Source organism: Hipposideros armiger, unplaced genomic scaffold (genome assembly GCF_001890085.2).
Source record: "Hipposideros armiger isolate ML-2016 unplaced genomic scaffold, ASM189008v1 scaffold_1214, whole genome shotgun sequence".
NCBI lineage: Eukaryota > Metazoa > Chordata > Mammalia > Chiroptera > Hipposideridae > Hipposideros > Hipposideros armiger.
In genome coordinates, this window is record NW_017732564.1 from 187,074 (window position 1) to 200,113 (window position 13,040).

Here is a 13,040-nt window from a genome sequence, read left to right on the forward strand (position 1 = left end):
TTCCCCTGTCCCCACTTAAACCATAAGAACTTTTTCTTGTAAACCCATCAGTACTCCCATGTAATGTCTGTAAAGACAGTTCATAGTTACTTTGGCTTTTGCTGAGAGGCTATCTGGAGAGAACACAGTCCAGCAAATTCTGTACCCTCATCCTTCTTCAAGACAGACAGCATTTAGTTGTTCAAAGCCTGGAACATTAGTCTAAAAACTGACAAGGAGCCCTCCTTCAAACCCCTCCAGAGACCCTTAGAATCAGTGACTGGTCTCAGAGACGGAGGACACAGATTCAGAACTCTAGGCTGTAGTGGCTCAGTGAGATCATTCAATGACATGGTTTCTACAGGAATTCAAGGGAGGAAGCAGCTACTGCTGCATACGTGGATTGACACAGGGGTTAGCCTGTATGAAACTTTTAGACAGAGCCTTCTAGGAAGAAAAGTAGGATAGGGTATTCCAGGTACAGGGGAACTGGAGTAGACATTGAGATTTTTGAGGTGGTATGACATATTTAGGGAATAGCAAGCAGACCAACTGGGGCAAGAAGCAGGCGGTGAGCACCACAGAGAGGTTGTGGTCAAGTTGTGAAGTCTCAAGTGGCTTGCAAAGGACATGCAAGAGAGGGTTGTCGTTTAGAGCCCCAGGGATGTGGAAAATGGATTAGAGGGAGGAGGGGACTCTGAGAGAGCAGCAGACGCTACTCTGCCCCTGTACAAAGCCTCAAGTAACAAAGAGGCGGGAGTAAGGGCATCTGGGTTGTTGCATGAAAGGAGTAATGAGAAAGTTCTATGGGTTTTTCTAGGCTTAGCATCTCTGAGAAAGCTATAAAAATATAATACTCTATATTTGCAGGTAAGCAAGCCCCATATTTTGATTTGAAAAGTAATTAAATTAGTCTGTCATTTACACAAATCAATAAATATAGATTTCTTAGGAAAGGTATGATAGGAAAAAGACATGTTATTAACAGGAATGCCTTGCCAGGTGGCAAAATCTAGGGATTACAGCAAAAAAGGAGCGTGGGCCTCCATAGGCCCCACGGTTCTCTCAGTGGGTGAACTCCTTCCACTAGATCAGAATCAGATCACGGAAATGCAGTGGTAAATCTAGAAGCCTTTGGACCTGGTAAAACTGTCTGTGGGCGGTTTCAGGTGTTTCTTCAGGAAGAAACATTTTCTCAGGAAGCCAGAGAATTTACATGGGGCAAATGAATGTATGTGCTCAGAAGTCAAGATAACGCCTTCTAGAAAACTTGTCCATAAACTAAAAACAGCAAAGCTAGCTAAATCAGTAGTGAAAGTTGAAGTCCTTTTTTTTTAGCAACTAGAGACATCGTCTTTCATGCATTCATTCAGGTCTTCACCAACATGTCTGTGTGTGGAGCAGGCACCTGGCCCAGTGCTAAAGGCTTAGTGTGGGAAACTGAGTAACCCAATATGTAGGTATGAAAATGAAGGCAATAGGTATCAAGTACAAGGAGGCTTGATATCAATGAGAACAGTAATGCTCAGGATTTGAAAAAACAGTGGGGGTGAGGGCACCTGTTTTAACAACATCTGCAAAAAGACTGATTAAAAGGCAAAATAGGAGTTAGATGCAAACAGGGTAAGAACGGCAGTGGCAGGTTGACTAATGTCAAAGGTTTTCAATGAAAAGACATTAAGAGGCATGAGATCAAGAAAATCAATTAGAAAAGGAGATTTATTTTCTTAAACATCTACCAAGTACTTAGCATTTGTCTAGACATTAAGGACGCAAAAGAAGTAAGTGTGGTTCTGTCAGAAGAGTTTAAAACCTGGTTGAGGAGTCAAAGCCTAGGACAGTAAAGCAGTGAGATGAAAGGAAATGCTAAGTGTGTGTGTCAACATGAGGGATTTAAATATTATGCTAAGTGAAATAAGCCAGAAAAAGTTGAGAACCACATGACTTCACTAACATGTGGGCTATAAAACTGAAAGCAACAAAGGAACAAGACAAACAAATAAAGAAACAAAAACCCGTAGACACAGACAATGGTTTAGTGGTTACCACAGGGTAAGGGGGGAGGAGGGTAGTAGAGGAGGGTAACAAGGGTCAAATATATGGTGATGGAAGGTGCTGACTCTGGGTGGTGAGCACAATGTGGTCTATAGATGATGTGCTATAGAATTGTGCACTTGAAACCTAACCATTGTCACCCCAATAAATTTAATTTTCAAAAAAAGAAAGAAAAAAATGTATCACACAAACACATATTTCAATTTTCATCATACTATATAAAATAGGACAACATAATGATCAGCAGTGTCACAGAAGTTGTAGGAGAGAGACAGGTATGTGGTCCAGGTGCTCTGCCTTCAGGGAGAAACTGGTATTCTAGGACTTTGTTTTGCGTAATTTTAATTTTTTTGTCCTTCCAGCCAGATAAACATATTCGTATTCTCCTCTCGGTCAAATCATCAAACACCTATCAAAAATTAGACCTTTGGGTAAAAAGGAAAAGATGATGCATGAGGCACAGCTGCTTCACAAAACCACCTGGGAAGGGTCTCATTGCCTGACACCCTTTTTGTAACATGGTGGCTCTGTCACTGCCAGAGAAGGCAAGACTGAGGTGGGAGGGAACAGACGTCCAAGGCAAATCTTGCAGACGTGATGTTGTGCATGGTCTGTTATGCTTTTTTTCACCATGGGAAGGACATGATGTCAACAAGCAGTGTCCCTCTTAGGCATGGAGAAATGGACGTAAACGTGGGGGCTATGGAGTAGGACTGCCTGCTCATGAACCCCAACTCTACCACGTATGAGCACTGTGACACTGAACAAGTTAATTAATGACTCTGTGCCCTGGTTTACCCAGAAAATGGTGATGATAGTAATTAGTTCATTTTCTAAATTATAAAGTAAGAATACTGTAGTATGAGGATTCAGTTATATAAAGCACTTAAAGCACTAACCAGAATGTCTGGTAAGTTGTAAGCACTCACTATAATTTTTCCAGAAATAACGAGCAAATGTGGGTGGCAGTCATGAAGCAAAACTTAGGGTAGACATTGGTGAATACTTAAAATAACAATGTAGAGTTATTTTAAAGGCAGGTATCCTCCAGGAGATGTGAGTCGAGTCACCCAAAAGCAAAAAGGGCCACAGAAGCTTGACCATTACCTTCCAAAGAGGAAGCATCAATTTTTGAAAATTTGGCTGAAAAAATACCCTTGGCTTGTATATGATGAGATACTAAATCTTATGTTCTGTGGCCTGTGTCGTAAGCATGAACTAAAGTCAAGAGGAAATCAAATGAGCTTTTTTTATGGCACTGACAACTTCAGCACTGAATTTCTCAGTGCACATCATCTCAGCGAGGCTCATGCCAAAGCGTTATTAATGGAAGCAACCAGTGGTTCTCCAGTGCACAGAGCCACAACAGAGCTGATGGTGAGGACCATGAGCAAAGTGACCCTCGGGAGAGTCGAAAACTTATTCAGATCATGCCATGCTATCGCCAAGACCGGACGTCCCCTCAATGATTTTATCTGGATGTGCAAGTTGGATGATATGAAGGGCATTGATATTGGCCCAGTATTCAGAACTAACAAATCGGCAAGAACATTTACGTATTTCATTGCAGAAGTAGAACGGAGACATCTAAGAGAGAAACTAGCAAAAAGTAAATTTTTCTCTGTCATCAGTGATGGAGTCACAGACAGTCCAGTGGAAGGAGCTGAACTTGTCTACGTGCAGTTTGCACATGCAGGAAAAGTGCATTGCCAAATTGTTGGGGCACAGACAGCAGTAAAGAAGGACCCCCTTGCAATTAAAAATGCCATCGAGAAAACTCTAGAGAGAAGTCTTCAACTTAGGCTGTCAAACAAAGACTGGGCAAAGAAACTGGTTGGTTTTGGAAGCGATGGTGCCCCTGGCTCAGAGGGAGAAAACAACGGGGTGGCCCTGCTTTTAAGAGAAATCCAGCCATGCGTGCTAACTGTGTATTGCTTTGCACATCATCTTGAACTATCTTACAAGGCGCTGCTCCAAAGCATTCCCCTGTACAACCATGTCAAAGACCTTCTTCATAGTGTTTATCACTTCTACCACAGTTCTCCGCTTCGTAAGAGTTCTCTGGTAACTGCTTTCAAAGGCCTTCACCTTCGCCCCGTGATGCCTTCTCAAATAGGAGGCAGCAAGTGGCTTCAGGGATTACAGGCAGCCCTCCAGAACTTTCTCAAGGGGTATCCTGCGATTGTCCAGCAGCTGCATTCGGTAAGTGATTTTGAGGTGCCACACCATTTTAATTTTTCTGAATAACAGAAAGTTTTTTTATCAAGTAATTTGCAATAATAATTTTGAGAATGATAGACCACTATTTAATTCCCAATCTGTGTTACAGACAGATGAAGGTGGAAGTGACATCAGTCATCCAAAAGCCAAAGAACTTCTAGAGTTCCTTCTGCAAGCAGACATTGTCAAATTTGTCCATTTCTTGGTGGATGTCATTAATGTGCTTAGCATTCTGTCCCGTGTCAGTAAGAGCAGAAATTCTTCAGTTGCAGATGTATTTGCCACCTTAGCGTCCACACTAGAAATGCTCGGCATATATCAAAAAAGGTGAGGAGTCAGAGATGACCTGAGGGCCTGTCGATAGACATTTTAACTTGGGAAATCATTTGCCATTTAATTGTTTAATTTCTCAGTTAATTGTTTACTCGGGGGACATTTTTTTTTCTCCCCAGACTAGGGCCAAAAGAACGTAGGGTGGATTCAGTCACACACTTTCATGGTAACTGCCTCAAAGGAAAAGGAAACATTTCTGATGTGAGAAACACGGTTTTAGCACATCTCATCAAGAGGCTACGAGGCTGTTTCAGAGATGTCAGCCAAGATGTAGTGAAGGCAACCATAATTGGAAGCTTTAAATTGTGGCCCACAAAGATAAATCAAGGTAACCTAAGTGCACTGACTCTGAACCTTAAGCTCTTTGATTGTCTGTGTGAGTGCCTTTCATATATGTGACTTTTCATTTTGTATACTGATGGCAGAATTTGGAGAAAAAGAGGTATCCATCTTGACTGCACATTATGAACCAGTATTGGAAGCTGCCAATGTACAAATCAATGAACTAGACACTGAATGGAGCATGTTGAAATTAGAGATTTATACTAGGTAAGCATAAGTAAACCAGTTGATATTTATAAAAATTTGGGTAAAACTTAGGAGTCTCAATCTTTTACATTTTTCACTTTCCCTCTCAGGTTTCAGAACATCCGCAAATTGACCTGGGATTTTGTGAATTCTGTTTACTTACACAAATATCCGAATATCCTGACACTAGTGGACCTAGTGCTGACTCTCCCCGCAAGTTCAGCTGAGACAGGACGTGGCTTTAGTCAGATGCAAAGCACCAAGTCACAAATGCATGCCAACATCAAGGCTGATGGCATGACGGATCTTCTGGTCATTCAGTTGAATTCTCCAGACATTAATAACTTTGACCCCAGGAAAGCTATCCATTTATGGACTATGAGAACACCATCTTCAACTGATGACACGAGACCCAATTCGGATTGCTCATCAAACTCAGAAAGCCATTATGAAAGTGATTAGTAATATGGCAAATACTGACTTCATCATTGATCATAGGAAAAAATTATTTCCAAAACCTGAAATTTAAAAGTAAAACTGTAAATTTAAAAGTAAAAATGTCACAGGTCTTCTCATGTAACCCAAAAGGCATTTGGCACCTTCCAGACATACAAAGCAAAAATCCAAAGATTGGTTTTCCCAGTAACTTTCTAGTTCCACTTCTATATTCACACATACTTTCACATTCTTTGGGTGGAGGTGTATACTTCTAAGCGATGGTGTTATTTTGATGTCATCTTTCTGAGAGTTATTGCTAAGGGTTACCAGACTATGATCATGGTCTGAGTTCCTTTAGGCCTGGCATACAATTAACTGTTCTTCCTGGATGATTCTATTATAAATGATAGTTACATTAGATAATTAATTAAGAGCCAAATTGAAAGGGAGTTTCTTTTTGATCCATGAACAAAATTTGTAAGTTTATCTGTTTCTATTTCCACATAATATGTGAAGATCGTATAATCACATGCCTGGGTTACTTAAGTAACAAGGTCAAATATTAAAGTAGTCTATGCATTTTGCACTAAGGTCTCAGGTAAACAATTCCTATGTAAACTTAAAGTATTGTCTTACAGTACTTTGCTTGCACCATGGCTATCAGTGACCGTGGAAATATTTTACCCATCTACCAGAATTTGTAAATACTTTGAGCTTCTTCATGGTTTCAATAGAATTTATTTATGTTTTCGTCTTGAGGAACATGAATGATTTATTTCTAATATACCTGAAAATCAATGTACTATCATATAAAGATTATTTTATTGAAAATTCTACTACCTTGGAAAGCGTTCTCATCTCTGTAAAATTGGATACTCAGGTTTGAACAAAAAGGATGAAGAGTTTATTTCTGAACAGACTGCTGGATGTCCAATCATATCAAAGAAATACGTATTCTGCTCTTTCTATCCAGAAAATGATCTTCCAAATCTCAAAATTGTATATTTGGCTTGAACCACTGAAGTTTTAAAAGGATTATTGTATGTTCCTAAAGGTTAAAGGAAATGATGACTTTTATGTTGGACTTTTAGAAATGCTAAAAATTTAGATGTACAAAGAAGATTTTGAGACGCTACATCTACGTTTTTCACTCTTTTTATTTCTAAACAAAGAAGAATAGTCATATACTTTGGACATGAAAGATACCCATACGTACAGGATTCTCTCCTGGGTCTCGAAGGTACCTCTATTATGGGAATTAAACATTTTTTTTCTTTTCAGCAAATTCATTTATTTTGCTTTTCTATTTCTTTTTAAGTGCATGTGCATGCAATCTGAGATGAGAGACTGAGCAGACATTTCTGTTGGAGTAAATTAGTGTAAAGTAGATTAGTGTATAAGAGCCAAGCAATTAAAAGGTTAGTTATCTTTTATAAAGTACTTTGGAATAGTGAGCCAATTGGATGATTAAATTAATACTTCCAAGCCTGTAATTTAACAATTCAAATCTCCCTACATTTACAAAAACACACCTATTCTGATCTAAAGAGCAAAATGAGGATAAATGTGTTACCTTGATAACTGTGGTGATTTGCATGCTTTGAAGCACCTTTATCTCATATTTACCAAAATATTTTACTCTTGCGCCCTACTGACAGTAGGAAAGCTTACAATTTTTCTTTTTAATTCAACCTATTCTGAGTAACAGGTCAAAGAAGTCTCCAAACTAAAATAGAAATTCTCAGTATTTTGTCCAATCTGGAATGATTTACTACTCAGCAAAAAAAGATATTTTGACTTAGCTTGGAAACAATAATGGGAGAGCATCAGGAAATTGATTATTACTTTTATGTTTTCCAAATGTCTTCTGTTTCTCTAAAGGTTACACTTTTGAATAATATGAATAAAGTGACTATGCAAATACCCATTATTTATTCCATGTTCACAAAATAAAAGAAATCCCTGTCACATAACTGAAAAATATTTTTCATTGTGTTATAGGCATAATAGGAAATAAAACATTTACTGACATTCTGCTTGATTTGGTCACCCTGAACCATGGAACAAACAACTTTCCTTGTAGTTGGATGAACCTCACTCAACCTGAAGTAAGCGTCAGTTTTGTTTGGATTTCAAAGCTTTGAGAATTCTTATTTGATCAGTAAGACAGTAGTTTTAAAATAACCGGTACTTGCACAGTATCTGACATTTAGTAGACGATCGATAAAACTTGAATGAATGAACTTTAACTTAAAACACATACAAGTAGTATGTACATGCTCAGTATTGGAGTAATGAGTGAGAAAAATAGTCAATGAAACTTTATACAGACCATGAGGATCAGCCTCTAAGTTTGTATCTATTGCTACCTCATGGAATGATCTTAGCAATAGTAGATGATTCTGGCAGTTCTTGCTTTTCATCATATTCTGCTTCTTAAGAATGTATCAGAAAGCAAAGCAGTTAAAGAATATTTCCCTACAGGCAGTAGAGCCCTTGCACAGGGCACTGCTACTATCTTTATTCCTCCTCTGTAGAGAAGGTACAAGGTCAACTGGAGTGACACATGTAAAATCGTTGTGTAACAGTAAGCAAAAATACAAATGTCAAGGAAACAAAAGGAAACAAAAAGGTGAAACACTGTCTAGATACTGTCTGGTGTAGATTGGTTGGCAGAACCTGAGGGAATATAAGTCAGAACCAGCTTTATCCACCAGTCTAAAATCCTATTTCCTGCCTCTGAATCTCTAAGAAACATGAGCAGGGAGAACGTCATGATAGAATCATACAAATATTCCAATGGTATTTCTTGTTTACTTCTAGTTGCAGGAGTTAACATCTTTATTAACTGTAAACTCGGAGTTCGTGGACTGGCGGAAATTCTTGCTAGTGACCGCGCTGCCTTGGCCCATCCCCCTGGAGGAGGAGCTCCTCAAGACCTGGCAGAGGTTCAAGGCTGTGGATGAGGAGCAGCTGGGCACCGTCACTTTCGAGCAGTATATGCAGGTTGCTGTCAACACCTATTGGCACTCACACCAGGCTACTTTTGACCTAAGAAGTAGGATGTATCTGGTAACCTTCCCCAGAGCAATTCCGGTGGAGTACAGATTCCAGATTGCAGAGAACTGAGGAACTGAATAACTCTTTAGGAAGCGAAGATAAGAAAAGATGATTCATTTTTGAGAAGTTTGAGTAAAGAACGTGTGAGAGTGAAATCTCATTACTAAGAAGGGCCTGAATTGCTTATTTTTGTGTCTATTAATTGGACTCATCCTGTTGCTCACCATTTCACAATGCTGGTAGACTTAAAAGAGGGAAGCATTTATAGTTGCTGCTTTTGAAACAGGGTGATACCCTCTAGGGGCCTGTGTCTCAAATGTATTCCACCATTGAAAGGTCACATCCCTCCTGCTTCTCTTTTCTTCCATAATTAATGGGTGGCGTGCTTGTGGTCAGCTCTGAGGTTCTCACGCTCAGGTTGAGCCAGAGGAAATAGCACTTGCATGTTGACGAGATTCCTTCAAGTCTGATCAAGAAAGGTGCTTAGCAGATTTGGCTCTGATTTATCTCCCCCAAAAGAGCAATTTATGAATCCCATCACTGTCCTGGACTTATGACTGGTAAAGATGGTTTTGTCTACGAACCAAAACAGCTGAGCAAAACTTACTCTATTTTTATCACTGGCTTAAGATTTTTAAAAAGTAGGCACTTGTGAAATTACCAGTCTCCACTATATACAGTATGTGCCAATTAACACAGGATATCAATTTAAACACCCTTTTGCACAAACATGAGACGAACAAAGGGTGTTAGCAATTTTTACCAAAGTGCTGAGCCAAAACCAGAACGCTCCTTTACCAAAGGTGTGAATTTCTTAGAGAAAGTTAGCTGCTGCGTTTAATAGACACTCAGAAGCACTGGAACGCCACCTGCGTTCTGGGAGCAGTTGATTTCTGATCTCTGCCTTCCCCCCTTGCCCACCCAGCCCCCACTCCTCAGGAGCCCAAGGACTAGGAGGCCATTTGGAGAGGCCCGCCTGACCATCCCACATGACTTTTACAGATTTCCAACACTCAGTGGCTCACATCAAAAAAATAATGATAATAATAAAGTTATTTTATGGGAAAAGTCAAAACAGCTTCTAAGGCAAAACTTTTTAAGATTTATTGAAAATGCCACATTAAAACAGTGAAATAGTGTAACTGCATTACTGCTAGGAAGCTCTCTACTATATTTATACTGATATAAAAGGCTCTCTACTCTGCCTTTTTATTTTGTCTGTCTTTTTTCTTTTCTTTTGACTAATTGCAAGTTCACCACAACAGCCACTTAAGAGTGTGCCGATTTCCCCAACTTCTGAAATGGAATAAGATATAGTGTTTGTGAAGTCAGATGGGCTGTGTATGTCAGCTAAGCAATGAGAGCATAAAAGCCCGTTTGCCCTTTGCTCCCAGCCCTGCTGCAGCTGTCATATGATTACCTCTGTCATGTGTAGATGTTTAGTCACACTCATGTAGGCTTCTTTGATGTTGAACTCCGACTCATCTTCTATCAGTGAGAATGCATGCTATTATAGGCTTAATGAGTAAGACATTCTAGGATTCAAATAGCACAGCACTTATTTTCTAAGGAAAAGTTAAAAAAATATATAAAACATAAAACAATTCTTTGGCCATATTTAGCAAGAGGATATTTCCATATCTTAAGGAGAAATTGCCCAACTATCCACTGAGGCAGGATGTGGTAGAGTGAAATGCTTTATCAATTCAACCTGACTATACAGGTTCAGGGTTAACATTTCATATTGTAAAAATTCTCACGGATGACTTTTTAAAACTCCTAAGTTGTTTTCCAGTTAGGTTATTTTTTTCTTTGTAATATGACTCTGTTTTGTGTGAAACACTTTCAAACAGTTTCCTAGTTTATGAAATATTCTTTATTTTTAGAAAGCTTATATGAATCATTGGTTTTAAAAATCAGGGAAAATGCCTGTGCTTCGATACAACTGGATATGGAGTTGAGAGTTGGTTGAGTGATGGGAGAAAGGGCAGGGATTCTATTTCTGTTTCTTTATTTCTCCTCTAGCTTCTTTTAATATTTCCTCTTTATTACTGGTTTTCAACAATTTGCTTATTGTGTTCCTCAATGGTCTTTTCTTCTGCTTGGGGTTCATTGAGCTTCTTGAATCTGCAGGTTTTTAGTTTTTGTCTAATTTGAAAATTTTTCGGGATATCTTTTCCAAATATTTTTTCTGTATCCTCTGCCTTCTTAAAATCCAATCTCATGTTTATTGTCCCACAGGTAACTGATGCTTGGTTCATTCTTTCAAGTCTTTTTTCTCTCTGTAGTTTATTTTGTAGTCATTTCTATTTCTATGTCTTCAAGTTCATTGATTATTTTTTCTGCTGTGTCAAATTTGCTATTAATACCATTCAGTGTATTTTTCATTTCAGATACTGTATTTCTTTTTTATCTCTAGAAGTTCAAGTTGGATTTTTAAATGTCTTTCATTTCTCTTTTCATTATGTGTATGTTTTTCCTCTATCTCCTTGAACAAATGAAATATATTTAGAATACCTAACTGAACATAACTGTTCATTTTATCATTTGTGCTATCCCTGTGTTCATTTCTATTTGATGTTTCTTCTGGCTATAGGTCATATTTTCTAGCTCATTTGCAATGAGCCAGATATTAGATGCCAGATATGAATTTTATATTTTTGGGTGCCCAGTTTTGTATACTTTAAATATTGTCTGGCATGCAGTGATGTTGCTTGAAATCAGTTTTATCCTTTCAAGGTTATATTAAGATTTGTAAGAGTGGGTCCAGTGCAGCCTTCAGTGTAGGGCTCATGTGGCCCCAATATGAAGGCAGTATCCTCCTGGGGGCTCTACCCAGCACCTTGTGTATTAGGAGGCCCTTCCACTCTGCCTCGTGGTAACATGAACTATTCCCAGACCTCTGTGAGTCACAGGAGTCACTCAGCTTACTCCTTTACTGATTTCTTTCTCCAACTTCTGGTATTTTCTACACACTCATCCACAGACTGTCTCTCAATTAAGATGTGAGGGGATCCCTCTACAGATCTCTAGTTTCTCTCTCTCTCTCTCTCTCTCTCTCTCTCTCTCTCCCTCCCTTCCTGCATCTCTAGCATTCTGTCATGAAAATTCTAGCCTTCTTGACCTCCTTCAATTTCGAAATTTATCTCCTCAACTCAGCAAGACCACCTAGCTGTTTGGATGCCTTTCCTGGCACTGCAGCCTGGAAACTCCCTCCAGGCTGGAACACTAGTAAGGACCGTCTCTTGTTTTCCTTCTTTCAGGAACTACTGTCCTGTGTTGCCTGTTGTCTAATGTCTGGAAAAAAAAAACACCATGTTTGATATATATTGCCCATTTTTCTTGTTACTTAAGGCAGGAGGGTAATTCTGAAGTTTGTTACTCCATCATGTCCTAAAGCATAAATCTTACCCAAGTTCCTCATGTCTCTATTCTCCCACAGAGTGGTACTTCCCCTCCAGATTAGTCACTGGGCAAGGGTATCCTCCTGATTAGTGCAAAAGCACTTACATTCAAAGCCTGGGCCCACGCTGGACCTTAAGCTGCCTCTGGGCCTTCTCCCTCACAGGCCAGTAACTTAAGGAATTTACACCTGATGTTCAACAGCAGACATAAATGACAACACCCAAAGGAATGGACTAAATACCAAAAATGTGGTATGACAAACAAGTTGAATTAGAGTTCAGAGAAGAAATCAAGGAGGGCCTCCCTGAGGAGGTGTGATCAGAGCCAGGTCTGGAAAGATGTGTAGGTTTACACGGGTAGACAAAAAGTCACCTCAGCTAGGAGGGATGATGTGAGCAAAAGAGCAAGAGTAGGAAACGGTCTGAGCAGAGACTGCTATGACAAGATTAAAGTTTTGAGAAGATTGATATTGTTGCAAGGTATAAGCTGAAATAAACAAGAGGGCAACTGGAAACAGAAGCAGCTCTGAGGTTCCCTGGGAGGCCTGTGACCGAGTAGTGAGGCTCTACATCAGCGTGGCAGCATGGGAACGGAAGGAAGTGTGAGATGGACAAGGCATTGCCAAATGGAAATAGAGGGGTTTGGTCATTGGTGTCAAACGCGGGCTGAGAAAGAGGATGTCATTAAAAAGGAAGCCTTTGAGCTCTTCTGTCAGTCAGTCACTCACTCAACAGAGATTTTCCAACAATGTGTACCAGCACCATGCTCGGCTCTGAGAACAGACAGCAGCATAGACACAACGTGTGGAATGTGAGCTACTGTTAAGGGTGTAGACCCCTACCACGTATTGCTCTGCGCGCAAAATCTAGGGCAGTGACCTCCAAGGTTCATCGCATGTTCCAACAGTTAAAATATAGCTGGTATCCCTAATACATGGATTTTCATTTATAAGTTATACACGTGTACTACTGCACTAATACATTACACAAATTTTTAAAAATAAAATTACAAAAGAATCAGAT

General features: G+C 39.4%; 1 protein-coding gene across 1 annotated transcript in view; it reads left to right on the top strand.

The window, feature by feature from the left end:
• The window catches only part of SPEF2 (sperm flagellar and cilia associated 2), a 164,861-nt gene that overhangs the window by 131,756 nt on the left and 20,065 nt on the right, over nucleotides 1-13,040 (top strand). Inside the window, exons 30-33 of the mRNA XM_019632971.1 lie at nucleotides 7,555-7,661; nucleotides 8,377-8,618; nucleotides 9,866-9,890; nucleotides 12,796-12,819. Coding sequence (XP_019488516.1) covers nucleotides 7,555-7,661; nucleotides 8,377-8,618; nucleotides 9,866-9,890; nucleotides 12,796-12,819 — 398 coding nt within the window. The remainder of the gene's footprint in view (nucleotides 1-7,554; nucleotides 7,662-8,376; nucleotides 8,619-9,865; nucleotides 9,891-12,795; nucleotides 12,820-13,040) is intronic.